The following is a 27256-nucleotide window of genomic DNA, read 5'->3' on the forward strand; positions in this document are numbered from 1 at the left end:
AAACTGTTTTTTTAAATCAGCTAGCCCAAAACAAACATGGTAACATGTATAATATGGTACAGTATTACCACCTCGGGGTTCTGGTAACATTTACAAACCACTCAGCCTTCTGCCTAATGGTTTATGTCACAAGAACACTGCAATGGCAATATTGAATCATATTATAGGATACCTGTTATGCATACTCTATATAATTGGACACTTTACCCCCAAGTGTACCTTTTAAGGATATTGCAATACACTAGAGAGTTATATTTCCATATAGGGGCACCAAACCCCAAGTGTCTTTATCTGGCCACATAATGATAAGGCGACTGCTGTTTAAATGTATAGCTAGAGATACATTATTCCATATATAAGTGAACATGCCTCATTGTCTCCCAAACAAGCTGACTAATTGCTCTAGTTAAAGACAGAGAATTTTTACTTTGGATTCTATGAGTTGTAGTTTGGATATTTTTGTACTACATGCAGGACTTCAATTTCCCAAATACTGAGTGAAAAGGAGAACAGTGTTAGCTACTTACACCTTGCAAAGGATAAATTGTGGTCTGTGCCCCAATTTCAAAATACATGTTTTTAGTAGTGATTTGTTGCTGTGTTGCCGGGCATGGTCCATTCAGAGATGGATGTAACTTGGCGCAACCCCCAGAACCTAAGCTGAAGTATTTACAGTTTGGCACAAGACGACTACAACTCACTCTGTCTGTCCACAGGTCTGTTGCAAGAAGAGCATGTGAGAGGAAGAGTTTTAGGGGGTCATACGTTTGTGTCTACTCAGGTGGGAGTCCTGCTGCTTCCATGATATGGGGCCAAGCTCCTTCCTACTGCGTCAGAAGTGGTGGAAGGGTTATCATGGGTGCTATCAGTGCCTGCAGCACCAGGAAAGCAAGACAGAAGAATTAATAGTTGCCTCTGTCAAAGTAGCAAGGGTAATGTGATATGTAGTCTTAACTGTAACATGATCTGTAGCCTTTGTAATGGCATTTGCTTCATTAAGGGTGAGGTCATGAGCATTTCATTCTGTGTGCGAGTTATGGTTTGCATTGCTGTTGTTCAAGTTCTAGATTGTGCTCTAGCCATAGCTTGCACATTTCATTGGCATTTCTGTATTAATTCCTACTCCTAACTACACATTAACTGTTTTCTCTGAATGTCTAAGGTTTATTTGAACATATGTTAATCTGTTATCACCAAAACTAACCATTGCTTCATTTTAACCTTATTATCTTTGTCTTCATTACTTTTTACCTATGATCCTATTTAGTCACAAACTGTATTCCTGAAGCAGATAGATGAAATTGGGAAAAGAGCCGGATTACATATTTGTTAGTTAAAATACAGACACAAATCACTCTGGTAATGAAAGATATTATGAAGGATGTACTTACCTAAATTGGCACATATTTGCGGACATGGGAATGCTGTAACTTAAATCTATGTACTAAAGTAAATGCAATGAAGATGACTAAAGTTTTTAATGTATTTATTGTTCTGCCTGTGTCAATTTCGGTTAAAGGGGTAATTTGGATTCATACTGTCTTTTGGAAATTCTAGAGAAAATAGAAATAATGTGTATGTTATTAAATATCTTCATTTTTTAAATATATTTTGTGTAGGTTTTGATTATCTGACCTGAGAAGACACTGTGCTGCCTTCTGATTAAGAATATTACGTTTCTCCGAGTCTTTAATAAATAAGCCCAAACAATCAAAACTGATAACTTTTATATTGTATGGTCTGGATTTCATTAACTGTGATAAATACCTTCAAGGTCAGATGCACTTGGAGATTTATGACCATGCACAGGACCATCTCTTCAGACACACTATGCTTGAAGACTCTCTGTGTATTTGAAAACAGCTGGCATGCACCACATATGGAAGGGCTGGAAGCCTTAGTGAAAAGTCCACAAAAGAAAGGAAGGTGCACTCTATTAAGAGTCATACAAAGCCAACACTTGTAGTAGAAACATTTTCTTCTTTTTATTTGTAGTCTTGATTAAAAAACACAGGCACACAGCCAACGCATTTCGTTCCCTTGTGCCTTGGGAACTTCGTCAGGGCTTACTACAGGTATCAAGAATATTCAGAGAAGCCAAATTAAGGTAAATCGTAAATGATATCTCAAGGGTCTAGTCTTGTTTTCAAAATTGCGAATATATATAATTCAATGCATTTCTGAAGGTATATTCACAGAGAAAGTCGTCATGACATGGAGAAGCACTCTTTGATCAAAGGAGATGCTCCAGATATAAATCACACCCACAAATAGTACCTTAAATGTGTGTACAATATGCGTCCAAAACGCCGCTACTTCAATATTTCGGAAATCATGTATAAAAAGGAAATCCTACGTCCGAAAAACAGTATAATGACTGTTCACTCCATCAGTATTAACAGCTGATTGTACACCCATTTAAGGTACTATTTGTGGGTGTGATTTATATCTGGAGCATCTCCTTTGATCAAAGAGTGCTTCTCCATGTCATGACGACTTTCTCTCCAGATATAAATCACACCCACAAATAGTACCTTAAATGGGTGTACAATCAGCAGTTGATACTGATGGAGTCAACAGTCATTATACTGTTTTTCGGACGTACGACTGAATAGAGATATTCTTTGGAGATTTCCTTTTTATACATGATTTTCAAAATATTTAAGTAGCGGCGATTTGGACGCATATTGTAGACACATTTAAGGTACTATTTGTGGGTGTGATTTATATCTGGAGCATCTCCTTTGATCAAAGAGTGCTTCTCCATGTCATGACGACTTTCTCTGTGAATATACCTTCAGAAATGCATTGAATTATATATAGTCGCAATTTTGAAAACAAGACTAGACCCTTGAGATATCATTGACGATTTACCTTAATTTGGCTTCTCTGAATATTCTTGATACCTGTAGTAAGCCCTGACGAAGTTCCCAAGGCACAAGGGAACGAAACGCGTTGGCTGTGTGCCTGTGTTTTTTAATCAAGACTACAAATAGAAAGAAGAGAATTTTTCTACTACAAGTGTTGGCTTTGTATGACTCTTAATAGAGTGCACCTTCCTTTCTTTTGTGGACTTTGCGTAAACAAGTATCTTTAAACAGCGGATATTGGAAGTTGTTGCACGCGTACCCTAATATGGATGCCTAATGGAATTTAAGTGCTTGACCTAAATCAGCTGTTTGTTTTCTTTGTTGTTTCATGCCTTAGTGAAAGGTGTTGGCCTACAGAGGAGGTGGGACCACCTTGGGTAGGGCAAAGGAAAGGATAGCAGACAGTTCAATAACCAACTACATTTCTCAGGAGAAACCTTTATATGTGTCAACCCACTTGGAATGTAGTGCAGCCAGGTTATGGATGACAGAGAATTAGAAAAGGAGTACAACAGACAAAGGCCTCTCTATTACTGTTAGTTATGAAACTTCGTCAGTTACCTCCAGTGAGGCAGTAAAAATGGTTTAAAAGGGTTGAACGAAAAATTGTCTGTAGGACAATATCCAAGATCCAGGGATCAAATTTAATTAAACAGAGTTCTTCTCCATAGAGGTAAGGATTTCAGAAACCAAAAATCTGATGAGAAGTGTACTCCTCCTCCTCCCCCTATGCGCATCTCACAACACTGCTGTTGGCTGCCTTCGAAAAGTGACCGGGTGCGCTCGTGTCCTGTTGTTCACTCTCATCGCATACATTGCTCATCCTGTCCCTCTGGCCATTTGTGGCTGTGTTCCTGTTTTCCTGCTCCTGCTTTTGCTCTGCCAGCTCTGGCCAGCCAAAAGCACGGCGGGCGAAAAGGACTTCAGCAGCAGCAATGGAGGCTACTGGTGAGTGGGATCTGGGGTGCATGCAGGGTGTGAGGTGCATGGAGACCCAAGGTATCGGGCTTGGATGTAGGTGATGGAGCGTGAAGGCAGCCCAGGTGTGGCTTGAGGGGGCCACTACTGTGGTTGAGTTGAATGAGTGGCGCAAACTGGAGCGAGTGGCACATTGAGCATAATAGAGAGGACAGAGTATACTACATTCTTTGCTTGGTGTTCTATGGAGGCACTACAGACATTACAGAGGTAGTACATATGAGGTCTCTGGCCTAATGTCAGTGATACCTTATGCTGCCAATATTGCAGCTGAAAGTGGTATTGGGTGCTCCATTGTGAGTAACATTAGAACCAGAAGTTGAAGTGGCTTGTATCTGCACCAATTTCGACTATGACCAACTGGTAACTATTAGTTAACAATTATTCCCTTTACCAGCGATTATCAACGGTTATCAGTGATTATCTTTGGTGGACTTGCCATCTATTGCGGACTTCAATTTTTTCTTTCTTCTTTTTAATTATCAGCACTAGTTGTAAGGTTTGTGGGGTCAGTGAGATTAGTGCGGGGGTTGATTTGTCAAAGCTCCCACACGGTATCTCTCCACCGTGAGGATACATTGATATCAACATGGTTAAACACAACCCAATTTTTCTATCGCTGAAGTAAGTTCTTCTGCTACTGCGACATTAACATTGGATGCCTCACCAAAGAGTCAAGGTAATAAAGCTCACCCAAACTTGAGCCCACTGAGGGTATTCAGAACAAGAGTAGTGAGGAGGAAGGAGCTACTGAAGAAGTGATGTGTTGCAAAGGCAACCAAATATTAGATCAGAGACTATATGAAATTATTAGTGAATGAAGGGGCAAATCCGGTAAATAAGAGTTTGTTCATTGGACAGAACTTGCATAGAGGCCTGGTTCAAGGACAAAGTACATATAATGGCTGGGTAAAATTCCTGATTGTGAATCTACCTCATGTAATGTGAATGTGGTGGAGGTAGGATTAGAGACGAGGGTTAACAAGGATCTGCCATTATAGGATCCAGTAGCTAGTCACGTTATGTACAGTGGTTCAGTAGTAAAGTCTGGAACCCTGATGGTAATCCCCTGTCTAGGAAGTAAGCATTAGATTAAAGTGCAAGCCAAGGTGTATACTATGGGGTATACTGATGTGGGCATGGAATTAGGTCCGGACAAAATTATCGCACTCACGTGTTTGGGCTATGGGTTTGACTCAGACGCAATAAAGGCATCATCTGAAAGTTGTCCCAACAACATGCCTACTCATCCGAAACCAACTGACTCAAATCATAACAACTACAGTTCTCTTGATTATGGGTGCAAATCAAAAGAGCACTAAGTGAGACTTAACTCCACAGAAAAACTGGTTGTTGATTTTAATCCATTAATTGATAAATCAATCCTTGATAATTTAGAAAAGGAATGAGATACAGCATATGAGAGTGATATACCTTTATGCTGAGTGCTCTCTGGGAATCTTAAGCTTTGGGGCATAAATAGGTTCTCAAGCCCTCACCCTGGATCTATAAAGACCCCACAAACAAACAGTGAGGGGCAAGCCATAGAAAGGAGATTTTCTCATCCATACTTCCTTAGGATCGCCACATGAAGATGGCGTCTTGCAGAACAATAGTGCACAGGTGGCGAACCATGATTTAATGCCAAGGGATGTGTCCCGTTAGCCCAGAAGAGCCAGTATTCATGGGAGTATATTTGAAATAACTCTAGCTGAATAGCATCAGTGAATACAATTCAGGAATCTATTGTCTAATTTATGTTGAAATTCGTGAAGGATACAGACCATAATGTAGATACAAATCTGTCGATTTTGCAAATTCTTTCGAAATTAAGGAAGGAGTATAAGCAAATGTGTAAGGACAATTTTCCACTTCTAACAAATGTAACTGAAGTTCCCAGGGCACCGATGTATGATCAGAGGACGGTGGCTCAAACCCCCTGCTACAAAATGACTCAGACGATCCCAGTGGAAAGCATATGTGTCATCCCAATACTCAGGAAAGGAGTGAGTATTACAGATGTGTGCCTTGAATCAGGTGCCTCTGCTGATTTGCCTGTAAAAATGTCATCAGACCTGTACCAGATACTGAAGGCATAGAGGTCTCTGTACAGTGTTTAAATGAGGCAAAAATAATAGATAATGCTTTTCTGTTATTTCAGAACAAGAAACAAGCAAGGTCTTCTGTAAATTTAAAAACTAAGAAAAGGCAGAAGAGAAGAATCATGAAAAAAGTTTTTAAAGTGTTGCGCTAGAGACCATCCCAGGGAATCAGAGAGACAACCATGCTCCATCTGAGCAGCAAGAGATATCCGGTACAATGCTGATAATGGAGAAAGTTGCAGTAACTCCGAATGAGCAAACTGAAGCTACAACAGTAGAAGTACCAGATTCAGTAAAAGAGTGCACATGCCCCTTATGTCCTACTTGGCATCAAAACGGCACCATCCCAGTAAATGAGATAGATAATCATGCCGCATCTGAGCAGCAAGAGCTATCCGGGTCAGCGCAGATAATAGGGAAAATTGCTGTAATTCCTAATGAGCAAACAGAAGCTACAACAATAGAAAAATCAGGAGCAGGAAGAGAGCACAGGCTTCTTAGGTCCTATTAAGGATGATCAAAATAGCACACAGCTAAGCAGCTGTGTTCAAACACAACCAGATTGAGAGCTCAAAGTCGCCGGTTAATCAGGACAATGTTGGAACTAATACATGGGAGGGATCAATACCATTTTGTCAAGATTGATCTGATTGCCTGGGCAATGCAATACTGGCTGTTCCCTCTAATGCTGAGTAATGGGTATTACCGCTGGTAGATATTTTTGCAGATAATGATTCCGAAACTTTCTAATAGATACAGGATTTTATCTGTCTTTAATACACTACCAAAGCTATCAAAAATAACCTCAAAGGACATTGCTTTGGTTTCACTCCCTAAGCATACTGAATCTAGATTATACTGGTCAAATGCCATGGTACACTTTCGCTCAAGGATTGAGCTGAGGAAGTGCTTAACACCATCAATGATCTTCAACCCACTGGCTGTGATGTATATGAAAAAAAAAATCTGAATTCGATCGACAAACAGCATGCGTCACAAAGTAATTGGATGCTTTTCTTGGTGTTTGGAGGGCAGCTGAGGCAAACCATACCCTAAGCCATATTGAGAAAGGCAATTGTAAAGGGGCAGGAAGAATTTTAGTGCATAAGGAAGGCAAATTTATAAAATCAAGATGCAATGACAATGAAGAATAAATAAGATTGGAACTGGATATTGGCATCAATGAATCCTGGGAATGTGGTCACAAGACAACCAGCTAAGAGGTCCTGATGACCAGGTTGTTTACCTCTTGTCATGGAATATACCTGGCATGCAAAGGAATTGGAATCCTTTAACCACCACTTTGAGAAAGAATGAGCTTGTTTGTAGCTCTACAGGAAACCTGGGAAACTGAGAATCGAGCGATGGATGATTTTATGGTATATAATTTAATTTAAATGCAGTCAAGGGAAAATATGGTTGCCCTGCATGCGAGTTAGTACTCTTAATTGCGGTAAAACAGAAAGGAAACTGTGCAAGAATATTTAGTGAACTTTCAGACTTCTAAAATATTGTAACATCTGGGTTGAAGAATTACAAGGGTAGATGTTTGACTAACACCTGTACAGATATACAAATAATAACCCTCACCCCCCTCAATAAAAGACCGGATAATCAATTAAAAGACATGGCTGTTCTACTGGAAAAAATCCTTCTGAAATATCCAAGGGTGACAATTTTATTCTTAGGGTATTTTAATGCAAAAATATCCAGTAGATCCATGACAGATGACCTCCGATTAGAAAATGATAGTGCCCTGGTTATTCCAGGCCGGATTTTTATACATAACCCTGGAGATGGCAGCAGCAGAACATTGGCAGTGTGAATATGACACTAATAAATGGGAGGTCTAAAGGAGACCAGCCGGGGAAGCATACTTTTGATAATGGGAAGTAGTTGTCGCTCATTGTCTAGGCTATAAATTCCTCCCAAAATTTTAATTTGGTAAAAGATTTGGAAATCACTGAGGCTATAGTAAACAATCATAAGCCCGTCCTGTTTTCACTGCACAGATACGGAGAGATTGTTGGCAGAACAGCTCACCCATACCATGGAAGACAAATTAAAGAATTCTATGGACAGCAAAATTGAATTCTCAAATTGTAAATAAGATCTACGATCTGCTGAAAGAGTATCGAGATACAACTCCTAAAATATATTTGAGGAATATGACAAGTTAATACATTCAGTGAGATATACTGCATCCAAGGCTGTAAATCATGGAAAGAGATTCTTGGCTAAACAGTGGCCAGCAAAGGAGCGGACAAAAAGTGAGCTAAAAACAATAATGAGGGTTTTTATAGTGGCCGAGTCTTATAGGATGGCCCTAATTAGACAACATAGGAAGGAGTTTAGAAAGGAGATAAGAAGAATAATTGGTCTGAGAGAGAAATAGCATGGGTGAAGATTAGAAAGACCAAAATGATTCTGGGATGCTGTCGGCATAATTCGGGGATCAGTGAGTAAACCAGTAGCAAACCCAGTGGCTGAAGAGGAATGGGTTAAGTATATAACAGAGTTATATCAGGAAAAAGGAGATAATAAGATCCAGGCCGTTAGCGAGTTCTTTCCAATAAAAATGCCCAACAGTATCGATTTTGACCACCCTTCTTTGATTCCAACAGTAAGTGGAACAGAGGAAATTATTTTAAAAAAATTAAAAAGCCTATGGGCACAAGGACTAGAAGGACAATTTGCGGATATAATAAAATTTAACCCCAGCCTGTGGGCTCAAGTTCTAACCCCTGTGTTTACAGCAGTAATAAGCGGGCAAGAAATATTGGAGTCCTGGCAAGGAAGCATAAGGGTTCGGTTTAAAGAAAAAGGGCTTTTGAGTTTCCAAAAAGCTACCGTATGATGACTCTGTTGGATATACTGAGCACAAATCCTGCTAAGCATATTCTGCAAGTACTGGAAGGAGTGACGGTAAAGTAGACAGTGCTTCCGAAAGTGCAGTTAAGCTTCAGGAAAAGGTATTCAATGGTGGATGGTTGCTTAATATTGAAACTCTGGCAGAGGATTATTTCTTTAGAAGTAAACAGACGCTTTATATTTCATATATAGACTTATCTGCGGTGTTTAATACCATTATATGCGCCCTAATCTGGAAAACAAATGATAAATTGGAATATTAAATTTAAATTGCAGTTATATATAGCTTACTATGCCTGACTAGGCATAGAAGCACTTTACGGCGAGTAGCCTACTACCTGGGAGCCCAAAGTTAATGGTCAGTCCAATAGTTTTTGGGATTAGATTTGCATGCTCATTCCATGCATTCACACCAAATTCCTAGTGGTACATTATTGATATAGATGTGATCGTTAGAGGGGGCTATAAGAGAAGCAATTGCGTGCTGGAATTAATAAGATTATGGTTTTCAGAAAGACCTTAAGATGGATATGCGTGAGATTTAGAGTAACTTGTATACAGAAGATTCAGTGGTGCACTTAAAAAAATAGGGGCTGGCAGTAAGTAAAAGTTTGATAGAATGTTCATTTTTCATGTAGGATTATTAGGAATATAGCAGGTGGAGAATTTTTGCATGGAATTTGTGGATGTAAACCTGTTGAAAGAAACACTTCAGAATTTTGCTCTTAAGTAATATAATGTACCTTACACATTCTTTCTAGAGGCACTTAAGAGGTGACACAGATACATCCATCAATGAAAAGGAAGGCCAGTGCATGTTGAGACCCCTTTATTGTCAAGCAATGCGACAAATAAGTTACTTGTAATTGCAATGAGAACACCCCAGACAGATCCTTTTTATATACCTACTATAGCAGTATATGTAATAGTATGAAGAATCGTTAGGGTTTATGCAAATCATATGTACCATACATAAACTATACATATAGTATGAAACATACGTTATGTAAACATCCATCAACTTAAAAATATAACAAGGCAATAGATAAACACATTGGAGCAATCATTAGTGTATTTGGTTCGTGTTTGTGACTCATTCAATATCTGGTTCAGGAGGTATTGGCCACTGCATCCACCTGAAGGGCACCCTCACAGAACAGACAGCACGTCCAGCAGAATGGACGTGTCTGAGGTCACCTTCAGCTTCTAGCATACACCCTGCGTGGTAGGGTTATACCTCCTGCATTGATAAAATTGATAAATCAGCTCCATGAGGGGTCAGGGACGAGAATAGAACTGGGGAGGAATGGAGTTCTATCTAGGAAAATATGCACACCAAATGGCAAGTGTGTATTTTAGCCACATTCCTTTTTTCCATATGTATTGCAGATATACCCACAATACTAAGGCAGGTTCGCTCATTTCCAGGAAAACTGGGAGGAGAGGCTATCTCTTATTGTTTTATGGAGGCAACACAGTTTTATTAGATCTTACTCCTGTAGGACTTCAGAGGGAATTAGAGGCATTTTCAGCATACTATACAGTAAACGATTTGATTATTAACGTTTCTAAAACTAAAGTGATGGTATTCTCTAATAAAACTATCCAGAAGACACTTCAGAAGTGGTGGCTCAATGGGGTGCAATTGAAGGTGGTAACTGAGTACAGGTACCTAGGCACTCTTTTTTAATACAGTCTTAACTTCAAGTTGCATATTGATCAACAGGAATCAATGGTGGCGGCTGGCATATTCCAAAGAATGAACACCGAATCGGGGAATAAATCTGTAGAAGCCCTTAAACAGCCTTATAATTTGAAAATAGCACATTTACTATTGTATAGTTGTGAACTTCTCCGAGAGAAAAACATAACTCGCCTCCTGATTATCAAAATGAATGTCTGAAAAAGACAGAGATGCCTCTAAAGAGGCACAGTTAATAGCGCAGTAAGTCTAGAACTGGGGCTGATTAATATATTCTTCAAGTACCTGCAAAAAAGTCTCAATTATTGGTTCAGTCTTACCAACTCTGTGGATGGCTCAATAAGACATTTAATTGGATGTCCTCTACAGTCCAAAAATGAAGCTGCATGGATTGAAAACCTTCGCAATGAATTGGATTTCTAATAATGGAATTTAAGTATTGGTGTAGCAGTTTTTTAAAAATTATTTAGTGATTTTATTACAGGGTTTTAATAATTTTTGGATTGTTTTGTGGTGTAATATTTGTATTGGCTTGTCAGTAAATATCAACTAAATAAATACCAAATTCCAGAAACCAAAAGTTACCTGAAAATATGGCAGAGTACAAAACAAGGCCTCCTGACCAGAGAATACAAAGAACCAAAGTTAGGAACAGTGTGTCCAGGAGCAAACCAAAATGACAGAATGCCAATCTGAATAGGGAGGGTCTGACGTTGGCTTTAGGTGACGTCAGTCACAGTTGCGTAAACTGTGCATGCGCATGCAAGACAGAACAAGTGGGACGTGTAGTTAGTCCAGTGTGCGGTCCTGCTTCATCCTGCCTTGCATGCTGGATCTGCAGGACCAGGGGAAAGGGAGCTTAGCACAACACAGAAAGAGCGTCGCTTGTTGAGTTGTGCAACACTGTTTGAAAGCGGAGAACTTCAAAATAGAACGGGTGTGGTGGACTAACACTACGATAGATAAGGATGTCTACACGCTACCAAATAATCTCCATCATAGAAGCGCTATGTGGGTCAGAAAACACTATTGGTAGAGTAGCCTGATGACCTAGTACATTGTATGTAATAATTCTACTGTCTCTGGTAGATACGGTGGAACAGCAGGGTGCTAGAGTAAGCCAAAATATTTTGCAATCGTCAGGAACTGGTAGAATTGGAGTATTATCCAACCGTAATTCCAATGCTTGATGGAGTATATATTTTTGTCATAGTCTTTGGTACACGTCCCTTTGGAATTTCACCACTGAATTCGCACTATTGACACCTCCGTGCTGCTCCTGGTGTTGAACTCGGAGGAGAATATTGTCTGTTTCCTACAAGAAATGTTTCACCAAAACAAACAAGAGACCCAAATGAGTCCATGCACCAGAGAAAGGATTTTAATTGTATTTGCTATTTCTATTCTCGTGGACATGAGACCACCAGCCTTTTTCACTTCATTGTAATATGATTCTGCTGTATTTAATAAAGTGTTATTTGAAGTAATAGTGAAATAAGCATTGGCTAAATATTTGTGTTTTTTGAGTGGGAAAGATTTTGTTATACCACATCGAATTTTAATACTGGCAATTTTAACTGTTTGACCAAGCAATCAAAGAAAGCCTAGGAAACTTTTGAAGCCAAACTTTCTTCACCCATCATCCTGGTCAGCAGCGGTCACAGGCAGTCCTCCCATCTATTACAGGTGAGTAAATCCGCAAATCCAAGGAGCTGGGAGAAAAACTGACGCTAATTTTACCACGGTGTCAGTTTGGTTTAAGTAAGTTTTTGTATAGTGCTTCATTAGGTAAACTCTTTCATTTAGACCACGAGTTACTGTTATAGTGATCAGGCATCACGGATATGTTAATGTGATGTTGCTATTTTAACTTTCAGAAGTGATAGAGCTTGGTCTCTTCTCGAGCTAGAGGCTACCTGCATATTTACCAGTCTTTAGAGGTTTCTTTTTTTAATATTTCTGGAGCAGTTTTCACAGATGAGTCCCATGTTTTTAATAACTTCTGTTGACTGCTTACCACTCTACCTCCTTACCAAAAAAAAAAAAGAGCAAGCTTAAGGGCATCTGTTGGTGGACATAGGTTTCCGTCAACAAATAAAATAATATTTTATGGACATTTCACACCTAAGGTTCACACGCAATGTTTATTAGTTCAGCAGAACAAGCATGCCTTTGACTTCTGTTCGACTTCTGTAAACTGGGCCCTAAGTATTGCAAGTCAGACCTGTTTCCACAGGATTTCAAAGGTGTTGCCTCTTCAAACAATAAAAAAAAGTCATAACATCGATATTTTTTTTTTATATTTTAGAAGTAATCTTGGGACAAATTCCCTCATCTTGTCTTGGCCAGTTGCCTTTATACTCTGCAAAACGCCACCATATGTCTTTTTCTGATAACATGATTTAAAAAAATATGTGCTGCAGACCGACTGTAGGGAACCTCTTTATACCAGCCGTCGAGGTCAGAACTCTAAATTAGAACTTCCAGTTTTGCTAACGATGAAGTTATTATGACCAAGTCCTAATATACCCCACTCCAGGCCACACTTCAGTATGTAAACAATGCTCCTGGAAGTAGTGGAATATGTTAGAGGCACTCTTGAGAAGGGAGGCTAGACTATCTTGATTATGCTGGATCTATCCCCGGCCTTTGTTACTGTTCCCTATCAAAGGCTGCTCGATCGTCTTCATGCAATGGGGATTAGGAATATTGCTCTGAAATGGCTTTCCTCTTTTTTGAATAACAGAAGCCAAGAAATCTGGATGCCTCCTTTCTCATCTAAAGCTTGGATGCTGACAGTGGGTGTTCCCCAGGGATTAACATTGAGCCCTACTCTGTTAATGTATATCTTGCGTCTCTGGCGGCACTCGCAGAGTCGATGGGTGCGAAAGTAATCTCATATGCAGATGACACACAGCTACTCTTCTCCTGTGGAAAGTGAGAGGAGCTAGATGGGGAGTCCATCACAAACTGCCCCTCCAAGATGTTTCAGTGGTTAACTTTGCACCCATTAAAATGCAACCCAAACAAGACCGAGATTGTGATCTTTGGGGCTTCTTCCCCTAATCTCAGTAGATCTTGCTCGCTAAAGTAGGCCCCGCAGCCGGGCCCTCAACAGTGTTCTGTAAGGAATCTAGTTATTAAATGTGATAGTTTTCTCCCCTTTCAACCTCAGATCCAGGCTCTGACAAGTTCCTGCTTTGAAATACTCCGTATGCTGACAAGATTCCTACCTCTTCTGTTCGAGTCTGCTAGGAAAAAGGTTATCCAAGCTTTGACTACCTCAAGACTGGACTATGGAAATGCCCTTTACCAACGGTCTCTCAGAGTATCGCCTGCGCAGATATCAGGTGGTACAAAATTAGGCAGCCAGACTCTTACTCAAACTCCCTCCCAGGTCTCACATGGCTGCTCATTTAGTGGTCCTTCACTGGCTCCCAGTGAAAAGAGGATACAATTTAAGGCCATGGTTTTAATGCATAAATAATGATGGATTAAACCCAGATCTGTGACTGGGGGTGAATGTATTGCAAATGTGCAACATTCCATCCATCATCTTGTGTGTTTTGCTGTTCGCCCCATGTGGGAAGGGTATGCCCAGACGTGGGTCCCGTGCTCACTACGCCACTGGAGTCAAGCTATCCTGGCTGAAGAGGGGTGAAACCCCGAAACCGGTCCTAGGATGCTCGATTCCGGTCCAGGGAAGACATGACTTGGCAGTTCGGGCTGGACTGTTCCCATGAGGCACAGGGTCAAGACTGATTTGCATACGGCCATGTCTGAACTGGGGGTGGCGTGGTGAGCAAAATAACAATGGATTAAACCCAGATCTGTGACTGGGGGTGAATGTTTTGCCAATGTGCAACATTCTGCCCATCATCTTGTGTGTTTTGCTGTTCGCCCTATGTGGGAAGGGTATGCCCAGACGTGGGTCCCGTGCTCACTACGCCACTGGAGTCAAGCTATCCTGGCTGAAGAGGGGTGAAACCCCGAAACCGGTCCTAGGATGCTTGATTCCGGTCCAGGGAAGACATGGCTTGGCAGTTCGGGCTGGACTGTTCCCATGAGGCACAGGGTCAAGACTGATTTGCATATGGCCATGTCTGAACTGGGGTGGCGTGGTGAGCAAAATAACAATGGATTAAACCCAGATCTGTGACTGGGGGTGAATGTTTTGCCAATGTGCAACATTCCGTCCATGTTCTTGTGTGTTTTAATTCATAAAGCCTTGTATGGTTCAAGAGCTGGCTATCTTAAGAGAGAGGATTCATGACTACATCCCTGTTTGCACCTAGCGCTCCTCTTCGGCACATCTGGCGAAAGTCCCTCATATTTGCTGGCTTAGAACTGGAAGCAGATCCTTTTCTTATCTGGGGCTGTTTAACTGGAACAAGCTCCCAAGGGATATGCACCTAACATGTGACCTTCCCGCCTTTAATAAGAAACTGAACCTGGCTTTTCACACAATCTGTATAGGTTCATAAGCTGTTGCCGTACATCTCTAGCGCTGGGACACTCTTGTGAGTAGCTGTGCGCTGTATACATTTTCATAATATAACATGTCATTTGCTTCGCTCCTCTGATGCTTAGACATTTTTCTTCTTTTGGGTTGTCACATCCAGGTTCTGTTGCCAAGAAAATGGTTGAGAACTGAGAAAATATAATAGAAGCTCACTTTGGAGCAATGCCTAACTTAGCCAACCACAATTCTGAATATTTGTGATTTTCTTTGGTTCCCATTGAAATTTAGCACAGTGTAGTGATGCCTTTTTAGGTCTTGCCTGTGAGATAACACATGTCCGGTCTGTAGCAAGATTTATTGTTTGCTTACAGCGGGCTTAGAGCCCTCCCTTTACGTACCATTTGTTGACTTCTTTGTCGTCACTCTCATTTGCTTGCTTGCTTGTTAGCGTGTATGAGCTTTCCTTCCTCTTCTTGTGTGTGTCCCTCCCCTGGGGCATGGACACATTACTGTGTGTCGCTTTTTTCTTCCTTTTTTTTTTTTTTTTTTTTACAAATCGTTTTTCTCTCCAACAGTTACAGTGGAGTTAGGTCCGGGAACTTCTCCTCACATCCCACCCCTCCCACCTTCGCCTGGGTTGTCAGGGATTACCTCTGTCTCCGGTTCCCGTTTGTTCCTGGCTCCATCATATGCCAGAGTTTTCAGAGGGCCTTGAGTTTCGAATTCCAGGCAATAGTGGTCTCTCAGCGGTACCCAAACCTTCCGAAATTTCCTTGGGTGTCCCCTCATGACTTATACTGCTTTTTTCGCCTCCATGCAGTGTGTCATGCCGATCACCCATTGATCCTAGGTTGGTGGGGACGGGCTCCCCCACTTTCTAGCTACGTCTCTCTTTGCTATGATGAAACCTAGCACACAGAAAAAGAGTAGGTTTCTGGGGAAGTCTATTTTGCTCATAAACATAATGTGTGTGGGAGCTGTCCCCATAAGGGATCTTTCAGTCTTGTTGCATGGTCGGTCCTAGGCACATAGCTGCACTCATTTACTGCCTATAGTTGGGAAGCCCAATACAATGCCCTGATATCTGGCAGTGAAATGTCACCATTGTATACAAACCATTATAAGGTTTGAAGGGCTTTATACAGGGGTCTCCCATTGCAAAGGGGAGTCCGCAGTGTGCTACCCACTTTGCCTGGCACCACCTAGTGGATATTTTGAAGTACGTATAAGAATTTGAGCAGGGTGATAATTTTAAATAGTGCGCCCCTGTCCATGATTGAGAGAGGCAGTCATCTCCACCCTTCCACATCCGCTTCAAATTTCTTATAAACCACCTCTAAGTTTCTCTCCAGGAACCGGTGTTGCCGTGGCATATTCTCTATTCTAAGATAGTGGAAGCCCTCCGTGGAGGTCATTATTGCAGGTGGAATCTGAACTGCTGGGGGCCAGATACCCATTTGGTACAGTACCAGTTAATTTTGTATCTCGTGTATCCCTCAAAGTTACGGAATACTGACAGTACGGCTGGTAGTGAGGTAATCAGGTTATCAAGGTACAATAAAATGTCATCTGCATACAAGCACAGAAGCTCTGGGTCTCTCGTTACCTCTGGAAGCCTGTCACATCTCCACGGATCCTCAGCCAACATGCCAGAGGTTCCAGGCATAGTGCGAACAGAAGCAGTGAGAGGTGACATCCCTGGTGAATCCCCCTCTCCAGTGGAATTCCTCCTCCAAGAATGTTCAGTTCACCTTCACTCTCACTACTTGGCAATTGTATAGCAACCTTACCCAAGGGCAAAAATGTGGGCAGAAACCCATTTTGACCAAGAACTCGAAAAAGTATTGCCAATGTATGGACATGAACGCCTTCTCTTGCTAGGGGTTCTTGTGTGTCTCATTGGTACTCTAAACAGCTGTGGATATGGTAGAGATTATGTTGAGTAGCCCCGTTTGGTATAAAGCTCATATGGTCCCTATGTACTAGTGTCAGGATGATTTTTGCTAGGCAGAGTGCTCGCAAGTTTGCCAGGATCTTGACCTCCGTGTTCAGCAAACCGATCAGTCGGTATGAGGAACAACAAGTACTTGGCTTCCCAGGTATGGGTATCACCACAATCGTCGTTTGTCACAAATGCAATGATAATTTGCCCTTTTCCTCGACTCCCTAAACATGGATAGAATATGGGGCCCAGTATTGAAAGGGTGCACTCATAGAATTCCACCTGTATGCTGTGAGGCACGGTATTTTTTCCAGTTTGCATTAGACCTACTACTTCCGTTATCTCCTCCAAGTAGAGATCCTGTTCCAAGCATCTCATATACTTGGTGAGGATCTGTGGTAGGGAAAGCTCCCCAAGGAAGGCATTAATCACTTTCTCTCGCTCAGGCCCTTTTCCTATATAGGTCTCAATAGTATTGTGCAGAACTTTGGAAATGCCTTTATCTGTAGTGACCCTGTTTCGTCTGGAGTCTCAAATTCCCCCACCCTTCTGGCTGCTGCTTCCCTTCTGCTTAACCATGCCACTGGCTGACCTGCCTTATCCCTCTTGCTGTATTATTTCCTTAAGGTTGCATGGACAGGGTGTTTTGCTAAGTGATGGGTAACAGTGTGGTATTTCCCGGTCAGGGCCACCATGCACTGCATTTTTGTCTGGTCACCGCTTATTCTAGCGCTGCGGCTTTCATTTCTCATTATAGCACAAGTGTGTGATATTTTTGTCTTTTCTTAAGGGAATTAGTATTCTGTGCCCTATCGCGGAGCACCGGTTTATAAGCTTCCCATAGTATTCCTGTTGAGTTCACTGAATCTTTATTTTACATAAAGTACAGCGTGGAGGTCCTACAGAGCTCCGATACGACTTTGCCATCTTGGAGCTCCCACTATTCAGTCGCCGATTTCGTCCTCGTCCTTCGGCACCGGATGCTACTTTAACAGCTTCTATGTCGTTTGGACATTCTGCTGTCGGGATAAACACATAGGCCCATGTGTACGAACGTGTTTTGCATTTGTTAACGGTCCGAATTGCTATCTCAGGCCGTTAAGAAATGCAAAACTACCTTTTGAAATGTATGAAAGGCATATGCGCTGTCCCAGAATGTGATTTCTACCCATTAGCAAAATAGGAATTCGCAAATAGGGATTTCCTATTTGGGAATCGGTAACCGCATGTACATAGCATTTGCGACTAGTCTCAAAATGGACATTTAGAAAATGCTATTGCCATCAACTCGGATCTGATGGTAACCAAGAGCAAACTTTAAAAAGGCACCCAAAATGCATCAGCATATAAATGTGCTGGTCTGTCTGCCACCCCAGTTGTTTAACTACATATTTAGATTAATATAATTGTGAAGTGATCCTGCAAGTTTAAATATAATGATTGTTAATGCAAGAGAGTTAGAATGTTCTTCCTCATTGTTGGACTTGGCTCTTTTTGCAGGGTCATCCCTGAACTTTTTGCCTTCCTCCTATGTTTTTTAGGTCTCGCCTGACCCAGCGCATTCGCTGGTCTGGTGAGACTTATTGAGAGGGCTCCAAAAAGTGCTACCAGGCCAGCCTAGAGCTACAGTGCATGTGCACGGGCGCGCGCTTGCCGCGATTACTTTCACTTTCGCAGCTGCTTTGCTGTTTGATCGCCATCACTTTCACGGCCCGCTTGGCATAGCCAATAGGTCTCGCTTTTGGGACCTTATAAGTATTTAGTTGTGCAACTGTTGCATGGCTAAACACTTATAAGGTCCCAAAGGCGAGACCTATTGGCTATGCCAATGCTTGTTCTGACCTGTTGTTGACTGTTTTATGACTCTGGGCACTTTACCACTGCTGATCAGTGCTAAAGTGCATATGCTGTCCCTATTGTAAATTGATGTATGAATTAGTGATTCCATGATTGGTTGGTTTGGTTTACCTGTCAGACCCCAGTACAGTGCACCAGGAGTGCCCAGGGCTGGTAATCCAAATACTGCTGGTGGGCTTGCAGCACTGGTTGTGCCGCCCACAGAATCAGCCTGTAAAAGTGTGTCTAAGGTCTGCCATTGCAGAGCCTGCGTGGAGTCTGGTACTGTCATGCTGACTGGGCAAGTGCACCCACTTGCCAGCCCCTAAACCTTCCCTTTTCTTCATATCAGACACTCCTATGGTAGGCCCAAGGGCAGGGTGCATTGTAAGTATAAGGTAAGACATGCCCTGGTGTGCGTGGCATGTTCTAAAAGTGAATTACAGCCATTTTCGTTTTTCACTATTGCAAGGCTGCCTGTTCTCCATAGGCCAGAATGTGCAGTTTGGTTATTACATCTTATAATCCTAACTGACTCAGGGAACATGGTAGAAATTCGAATTTAGTATGCCTGAACTCAGAATGATAAAATACATCTTTTAGTGAAGTTGGTTTTAACATTCTGTGTTTGAAAATGCCACTTTTAGAAAGTAGGTATTTTCTTGTCTAACCATTCAAACCTGCCTCTGCTAGGTTGTGTATTCCTTGTCTGGAGTTTGAGTGAAAGGGCAGGGTGAGGTAGCCCAGTGGTGAATAGAGAGATCTGCATCTAGATGGGTGGGAGGAGTTGCACCTGGGACCTGAATAGGGCTGTGCTTTCCCTCCACAATGCTGGCTCCACCTCCTGTGCTGCCCTGCACTCTGAAAGGAAAGGAGTCAGGTAAACAAAGTGCTCCAGGACTGACCAGAACCGGTTTGAACGGGGCAAAGGCCCCTCTGCCTTCAGAGGACAAAGGATTTTGGGGTACAAGTATTGGGACCCTGATCCCAAGAATTTAGATCACTTCGGGAAAACAAGAAGAAACCTCTGCTGAGGAGAGGAACCAAGAAAAAACTGAGGAGAGACTACCCTGAAACTGGGGGATTGGCCTGCAGTGGTTGCCTTACTGCCAAAGGGAGGAAAAAGGAACTGTGTGTGTACTTTTGCTCAACTTGTGAAGGATCTCCAAGGGCTTGGAAAAGAGCTTGCCTCCTGCTGAAGTCTCAGGAACAACAGATTTCAACCACCAGCTCCCCAGAGTTCTTTGGAAGTGCCTGCTGCTGTTTTGGGGCCTTCTGAGGGACTGCGTGTCGCAAGGAGCTGGAAGCGCGACGTGCCGCCGTCGGAGCTGTTGTCGTCACATCGCGTAAAGGGGTGTCGTAATGTTGTCACTTGATTACTGCATGTGTTCACAAAGGCTTTACAAACTGCCTCTCTGTTCTGAGCCTGTCTGCTCGTGCCAAGCTACCAAGGGGGTGAGCAGCTGTTATTTTAGGAGTGTACCCCTTTACCCTGACTAGAGGCGAGGGTCCCTATTTGTTACAAGTGCATACCTGTGCCAACTAGAGACCCCCAAGTCTAACACTCATGATTATGTGAGATAATATGATGATATTGTACCTGTAAAATAAAGGTTTTTTAAAAGTTGAAAAATGTTACTGTAATTATTGTTTTCCATTTAGTCCCTTTCCTCTTTTGTAACCCTTTATCTTTCGAGAAGGACTTTGTGTTGTGTATTAGAGACCTTAGGAAGCGGCAGAAGGTAACGGAGCACATGTTGGATTGGTTCTAAACTGTATTCGTTATTTTAATGAGTCACTTAATTTGAAATTGCTTAAATGAGTTTTGTGATAAGAGTCGATTAGAAGAAATTTATAGCAGGAACATTTTGTCATCAATATTTTGATCCTGCGGATTTTTGGATATAACTGGATTTGGATTTTACCTGAATCAACAACTAATCAAGTGTATCAAATATGCTATGATAACCTATTGTGAGAAGGATCTTCTTGTTCTGTGCAAGGGGATCTTTAGAACTAATAGGTAATATGTGCTCTGTTTCCAAATTTTACTGGATTTCCTTTTTGGGTCTTCTTGTGGTTGACCTGGCTTGGCTCGTTCTCTTTCCTTCTGTCTGGGAGAGTTTGGTGCCTAACTTATCTGCTGCCGCATTTATTTCCACATTCAGTCAAGAACCTAACAGAGTACTAAGGCTTTTTTTGACATTTATTTCATCTAAATATCTCTACTCACAGGTGTTACCCATTAGAAATTGTGATCAGCTTACTGATGGTGCCCAAAACGGTCAGCAAAGCATTCCAAAACTTAGAGATGAACAGAGCATATCTGACCGTGACAACTCAGGAAGGCCATATCATTTTACTACTTCTGTGTGGAAGGTTCTTTGCTAATACAGAATCTGTACTCCATTTTTCACAGGGGACAAAGTGGGCACGTTTAGTGTTGTAATCGGTAATGCCCTAAATCACGGCAGAGTCTTATGATCTAGGGAGGTCAACAGTGAATTCCTTTTTTTTATTAGCTGGGTGATTGGAATCATTATTGGTCAGAAGAGTTTAACAAAATGTCTATCAAAGTTCTTTTCATATGTGGATCAGGCTTTATCTGTATTGGGATACATTAAAAAAAATGTCTGCAAATGCTTGATGTCACTGCTTGGATATCAGACACCAAGATATTCGTAACAAAGTCCAGAGCTTTCTGCTTCAATATGGTAGGGGCTGTCTCTTTTTCTGGCCTTTCCTTTGCGTTTTGTCATGACAGTGCATCTGTCTTTCCCTGTTGATTTCCCGGACGGTAAGTTGCATTGCAATCAGAAAATGTGAGAATGATAGAACATCTGGAATACCTGCCATTAAAACATTTCATAGACCCTAAGAATAAACGGAGGTATTTATGGTTAGTCCGTGAAGTGAAGGGATATTCAGAAACTTCAAGGTTATGTCTCCATTGCATGAAATCCCTTTAGTTGCAAGAAGTGCAATTTTGTTTCAGGAAGATCCCAACACTAAAACTATTCAAGGAATCACAAATTTGTGTTTTCCGAATAGCGAACGCGAATCCGTAGGAATTGCGATTAGGAAATCGCAGGTTACATACATTCCCTTTTGTGGTTCCCAAATAAAATTTCTAAGGATTTGCTATTTGGGAATCTTTATTTAGGAATTTCATACATATGGGCCATATTCTAGTCGGGATAATGTTCCATGGACCCCTGAAAAAAGGAGTCCTTTCAGGCTGTAAGATGTCTTTGTTCCATACGTCCAGAAGGCCCCTCGAGAAAGCAAACTGTGCCAGTGGTGATAGTCTATGTAAGGGCAGTAGTCGTGGGGAGGATCTGTCCAGTGATGTGTCCATCATGTTGTTGAAGTCCTCTCCCATTATTTGAATGTCTGCAGAGGTCTCTGAGAAGAGACTTAATGCCTCAAAGACCTGCTTGTGGAGTCTTGAGGCAGGCTAAACATTAAGCACCAGTAGTGATTTCCTACGTGTAGTACCCATCACCCCCCGCGAATCTGCCCAATGGCTATTGCCATATCTGTACCGTTTGGAATGGGGGGGATTTATTTTTGACGAGGATCGCAACTTCTTGTCAACTTCTGGTGTATCCTACATGAGCTAGCACTGTGTATTGGCCCCCATTCAAACCAAGCCTCTGATTGATGGCTAAGTGTTTCCTGAAGTAACACCTGATCTGGTGTCTGCCTCTTGATCTATTGTGTGACTACCCTTCTCATGACATTGTTCAGCAAGCCATTGACGTTCGAAGACAAAACTGTCAGTCGGTCTATGTCACCTTTTGGAGGTGTGATCAGGAGTGTGTATGGTTGTGGGGTGTCCCTGTCTCTCACTCAGGGTGTTAGTCACGTTTGTGTCTTGGGATTTGCTATCTACTGCCATTCGAGGAATTGTTTATACGTATCCTGGGTTTGTTACTGTCAGAGGGCCCGTCACACCGACAATTAAGATAACCTGTGGTTTCAAGAACAAAAAACGATGACCGCAAAGCACTTCCCCAAACATTAGGTGGTTTTCACTGCCGTGACTGAAACCCCCCACCCCCCAAAACACAACTGTTGCCCAAAATAATGACCCTCTTGGTTATTCACAATTGACTGTGGCACATTAGGTTGTAGTTCTGCGAGTGGCTTCTTGAGAGGCATGTTGGGCGTGTTCCCTCTCATACCCGTTATTGCGCCACAGTTTAGTTGTTAACTTCTTTATGGGATCGCCGTTTGAAATGATGCAGTTGTTCTGTCAGTCCGGCCATTATTCACTACCTTTTATTCAGACAAGTTGGTTCTTGTCAGCACCTTATGGAGCCTCAAATTGGCGATTTCATCGCGGTTGCGAATGATTAAGTTCAACTATTTGCACGCAACATATCTCACTCTGCGGGAATTACACCACTTGCTCCCCGACACTCGGGCAGTGTGTGCGTGTTGTGCACTTCCAGCGGCAGATTTTTTCTACGTGGCTTCGGAATGTCCAGTGTTGAGGCCCTCCTGGGAGGGGATGGGTTGAGTACTCTCTTCTGTCCTGGGCCGCACCCTGGAGCTAACCCCTTGCCTCGCGCTATTGGAGCTGATGGAGGAGACTGGTGGCCCTAGAGCTGAGCGTCTCTTTTTGGGAGTGGCCTGTTTGGTAGCCAAACGTGATTTGGCCTGTGCGTGGAAACAGCATATGCCACTAACTGTCAGAAGCTGGCACACACAGGGATAGACTGGTGCGCTCACCAGGAGAAACTGATATTTGAGGCTCGTGACTGTCCTCAAAAGCATGCTTGAATATGGGGGAAATGGTGTAGCGACTATGGAGTGTCGATTTAACTCTGGAATGCTTTAGAACACTGATGATTGGGCTTGCTGTAACCCTGTGCATGTGCATCAATCATTTTAGGAACCGTGTTACAATGTGTTCTGCCGCAAATCTCACAATAAAGTTGCTTATAAAAAAAAACAATTCCTGTGCTAGTGAAAGCTAGGAGGTGGGCAGAGGCCTGTTACCTGCTTCATGGCTGTCGTAGTGGAAGCTTTTCTCTGTGGAGCTTCCATCTCCGGTGATGCGGGGTACATTGGTACAGGGCAAGACAAACCTTACCCAGTTTTACAAGAGCATGCATGCGTACAAAAAAATAAAATATGTACACTAACTTTGTTCGTATATTATTTATGTTTTTATTTTCAGGGGTATATATTTTTATAAACTTCGTATTGGACTGTTGAATGTATCTTTTTTATACACTAATACATATAAAGTTACACTAAAATAATTGAACGTTCATCTGACACTTTAACATTCCTTTCTGCGAGTCAAGCTATGCACCTTTCAGATGCAGTGAAAGTACAGCGCAGTGCATGAAGTAACTCACAGATGCCGCTGTTTTCTCTTCCCCTGCAGGTTGGGTTCGATTATGTGTTGGGCACCTTGAGAGTTCGGCCATGTTGCAGCAGGCACCGTGCAGGCTCCTTCACATGTGCAGCCTGGCTAGTAGAAGGCATATTTCATTTCACCACTTCCGCCTTCTCAATCGCAAGGTAAGTGCACTGCGTACTCCTCTTTCATATGCCTGGTGAGAGGCACCCAGCAGTGGTTAGCAGCACGTGGGCATGGTTTCGGAAAGCTGTGGCTTGTGATGAAGTCTGTTAAAGGCCCTTTGTTGCTTATAAACGGGCGAGCATGTGGCAAGCATCTGGACTTTACAAGAGGTGGTCTTCCATAAAATGGTGGAAGATACTAATTTGTTACCCTTTTTCAAGAGCAGCAGCAAAACTGTGTTTATGATTAAAACCACCACATCCGTGTTTTCTCCCCAGACGTCTGTGCTCTGTGAAGCTGGGTCCCTGCTGGTTACTTAACCGGGCTGATTTTTGCTGTTATTGAAGACATTTTCCATTTGCCTCTTAGCTTATCCAGTTTAAGCATGGTCGTCCGAGTGAAGGCTTTCGTTTACACCATTTCAAAGGCTTAGGACAGAGGAAGAGGCCTGGAAAATCGTGTAGGATTCTGTATATGGAACACGTTTGTCTGCGCTTACGTGAATTCAGCCTGCACATGGGTGGTGCCAGATTCCTATTGTTGAAAACTAAAGTACTGCACGTTGGTACTTTTTAGGTCCAGTACTGTGGGAGTGAGTGCCCTGAACCTGCTGAAACATTGGCCCAAAGTCCAGCTAAGAGCCGTGGGACCGGCTTCTGATTCCTTCAGACTTTGGCCTGTGTTGACGGGTCAGATTTAGAGACCTGCTATCACCGATTGTCACCATGGTTTGATAGTGCTGCGGACACCAGCCAGGTGAGAACTTATCAGAAGCTGGAAAGTTCTCTTAGGCAGTCGACCAGGTGGCCTTTGGTTGAACAGTAACCTACTCTCTTGCGCGACATTAACCTTGAGCTAGAAGGATCTGTGAGGCCAAAGCCAATCCCTTTATTCCTTGAATCACATTGTAATCCTGCTTTGTGACAGCGGGTAAAGGAGAGCTATTTGGGGGTGGATGGAGGAGGTGGGATGGTACTTCTATGCAAATATGCCTTCGTTTTAGTATTAGTTTTACACACAGAGAGAGTCCTGACATAGGCACAAATCTTTTCTTGTCCGGAGGGTAAGGGGAATATTGGAGGTAACTTTATTCAACTGTAGACCTGTTCTCCTAATTGTAAGTGTGGTGTTGTTTTTCCACAGTGCTTGTGGTCTTGTTGTCCTTGTGCTTTTGCCTTTGGAAAGTTCATGTACTGTAGGTGCGTGTATACGTGTTGTAGTGAATAGCAACATAGTTGATTGAATAACAGTTGATTGCTTAAGGGTCAGTGAGCATCTGAAAACGACATATTGAATTGCTTTGGAAATATGGAAGACCACAATAGACTTGCCATAGAGTATATCCAAAAATGCTGCATGGTGCACCTGAAGGAGACACATTGCCACCAGGCAATAATAACTATTTAAGGGACGATATACCTAGTTGCAGTCAAATTCGTTTTAATTAGTGTCCATCTTTTGGTGGAACTCTGTTTTATCAAGAGCGACAAGGCCTTTTCAAACACTCTTGGCTAGAAGAACTCTTCTGGCATGTCCAGCTATGGGAAAGGTGCTAATTCTTCATTACTTGCCCTATGACACAAGATCTTCGATATGAATCGGTCAGTGACAGAAGCTCTCTCAATATTGGAAGGAAAGTTGTGTGATCGTTTGACGCTGGAACAGGACTGCAGGCATCTAGAATCTAGAGAGTCTTGCAGTGGCACCACTGTGAAATGGGAATCCTGTTTGTATGAGGTGTACTGCCACACACAGGGAATATCATTGGTGAACTGTGACTTCAGCTGTTCTAATTCTGCAAGTTATTGGCTGGCATCTTGAACCAGTAGGGTGTGCCATTTTTAATATGGAGCACATTGATATTTCATCTAGCATGCAAATGGGTACGAGCTAGGGTCGGATTGGTAACGTGGCACTCAAGAAATGGCCGATGGGCCGGCAGCCGATTTCCAGCTGTGGGCTACTGTTTTTGGTCAGCCTGGGGGCTGTCTGTGCTGTTAGGATGCTGCCAGTGGCCCAGTGGGTGACCTAGTGGCATTTCTAGAGTCAAATGGGTGGAGGTATCGGTCCCTTTCTCTCGCTGGGCCGGCCCATTAATGTATGCTGATTGGGCGGGGCAGGGGGCCTGAGCAGAAGTGGTCTCACTTGCATTCAATGTGTGACTCAGCAGTGTGAACTAATCTGTTCACTTTTTTTTTTTTTTTTTTAATCTAATTGAAGTTATTAAAACATGCCCCCACCCCCTTTCTTTTCATTAAAACTTCGCTGAAGCAGTGTATTGTGAAAGACAATACGCAAATGTGGGTCACTTTTTAGGTCTTGCCTGACCCAGCGCATGCGCTGGTCTGGCGAGACTTATTGAGAGGGCTCCAAAAAGTGCTACCAGGCCAGCCTAGAGCTACAGTGCATGAGCGCGGGCGAGCGCGCCGCGTTTTTCCATAATCACTTTCACTTTCGCGGCCGTACGGCCGCTTTGATGTTTAATTGCGATCACTTTCGCGGCTGGTTGGCATAGCCAATAGGTCTCGCTTTTGGGGCCTTATAAGTGTTTAGTTATGCAACTGTTGCATAACTAAACACTTATAAGGTCCCAAAGGGGAGACCTATTGGCTATGCCAATGCTTGTTTTTGGTGTGCCCGGGCCGATTTTTGATCCCAATCCAACCCTGATAGGAGCAAATTCATTTGGGTCAAAGCTGGCAACAAACTATTACTAAGTGATGATTTGCTCTGTGTGTAAAGTGCAATGGCTCATTGTGCGATGTTGGAGAAATAAGGGGAGATGGGAGAAGTGCGCTGTTGTGTCCACTCTGCCAGTCTAAAACACCTATGTAAGTAGAAGTCCGGCTGTGCTTTTCTGTACCCCTCGGATATAGCAGAACTGTTGGACAGTGGAAGCGTGTACACAAGCGAAGCCGGCCAAGGTGAAACGCTTCCACATGCCCCAAGTCTGA

At 42.5% G+C, this 27256-nt stretch overlaps 1 protein-coding gene across 1 annotated transcript in view; it reads left to right on the plus strand.

The window, feature by feature from the left end:
- Positions 1-27256, plus strand: part of COX10 (cytochrome c oxidase assembly factor heme A:farnesyltransferase COX10) — a 562763-nt gene that overhangs the window by 28606 nt on the left and 506901 nt on the right. The window contains exon 2 of the mRNA XM_085616802.1: positions 24165-24301. Coding sequence (XP_085472928.1) covers positions 24165-24301 — 137 coding nt within the window. The remainder of the gene's footprint in view (positions 1-24164; positions 24302-27256) is intronic.

This window comes from Triturus cristatus, chromosome 7 (assembly GCF_964204655.1).
Source record: "Triturus cristatus chromosome 7, aTriCri1.1, whole genome shotgun sequence".
Taxonomy (NCBI): domain Eukaryota; kingdom Metazoa; phylum Chordata; class Amphibia; order Caudata; family Salamandridae; genus Triturus; species Triturus cristatus.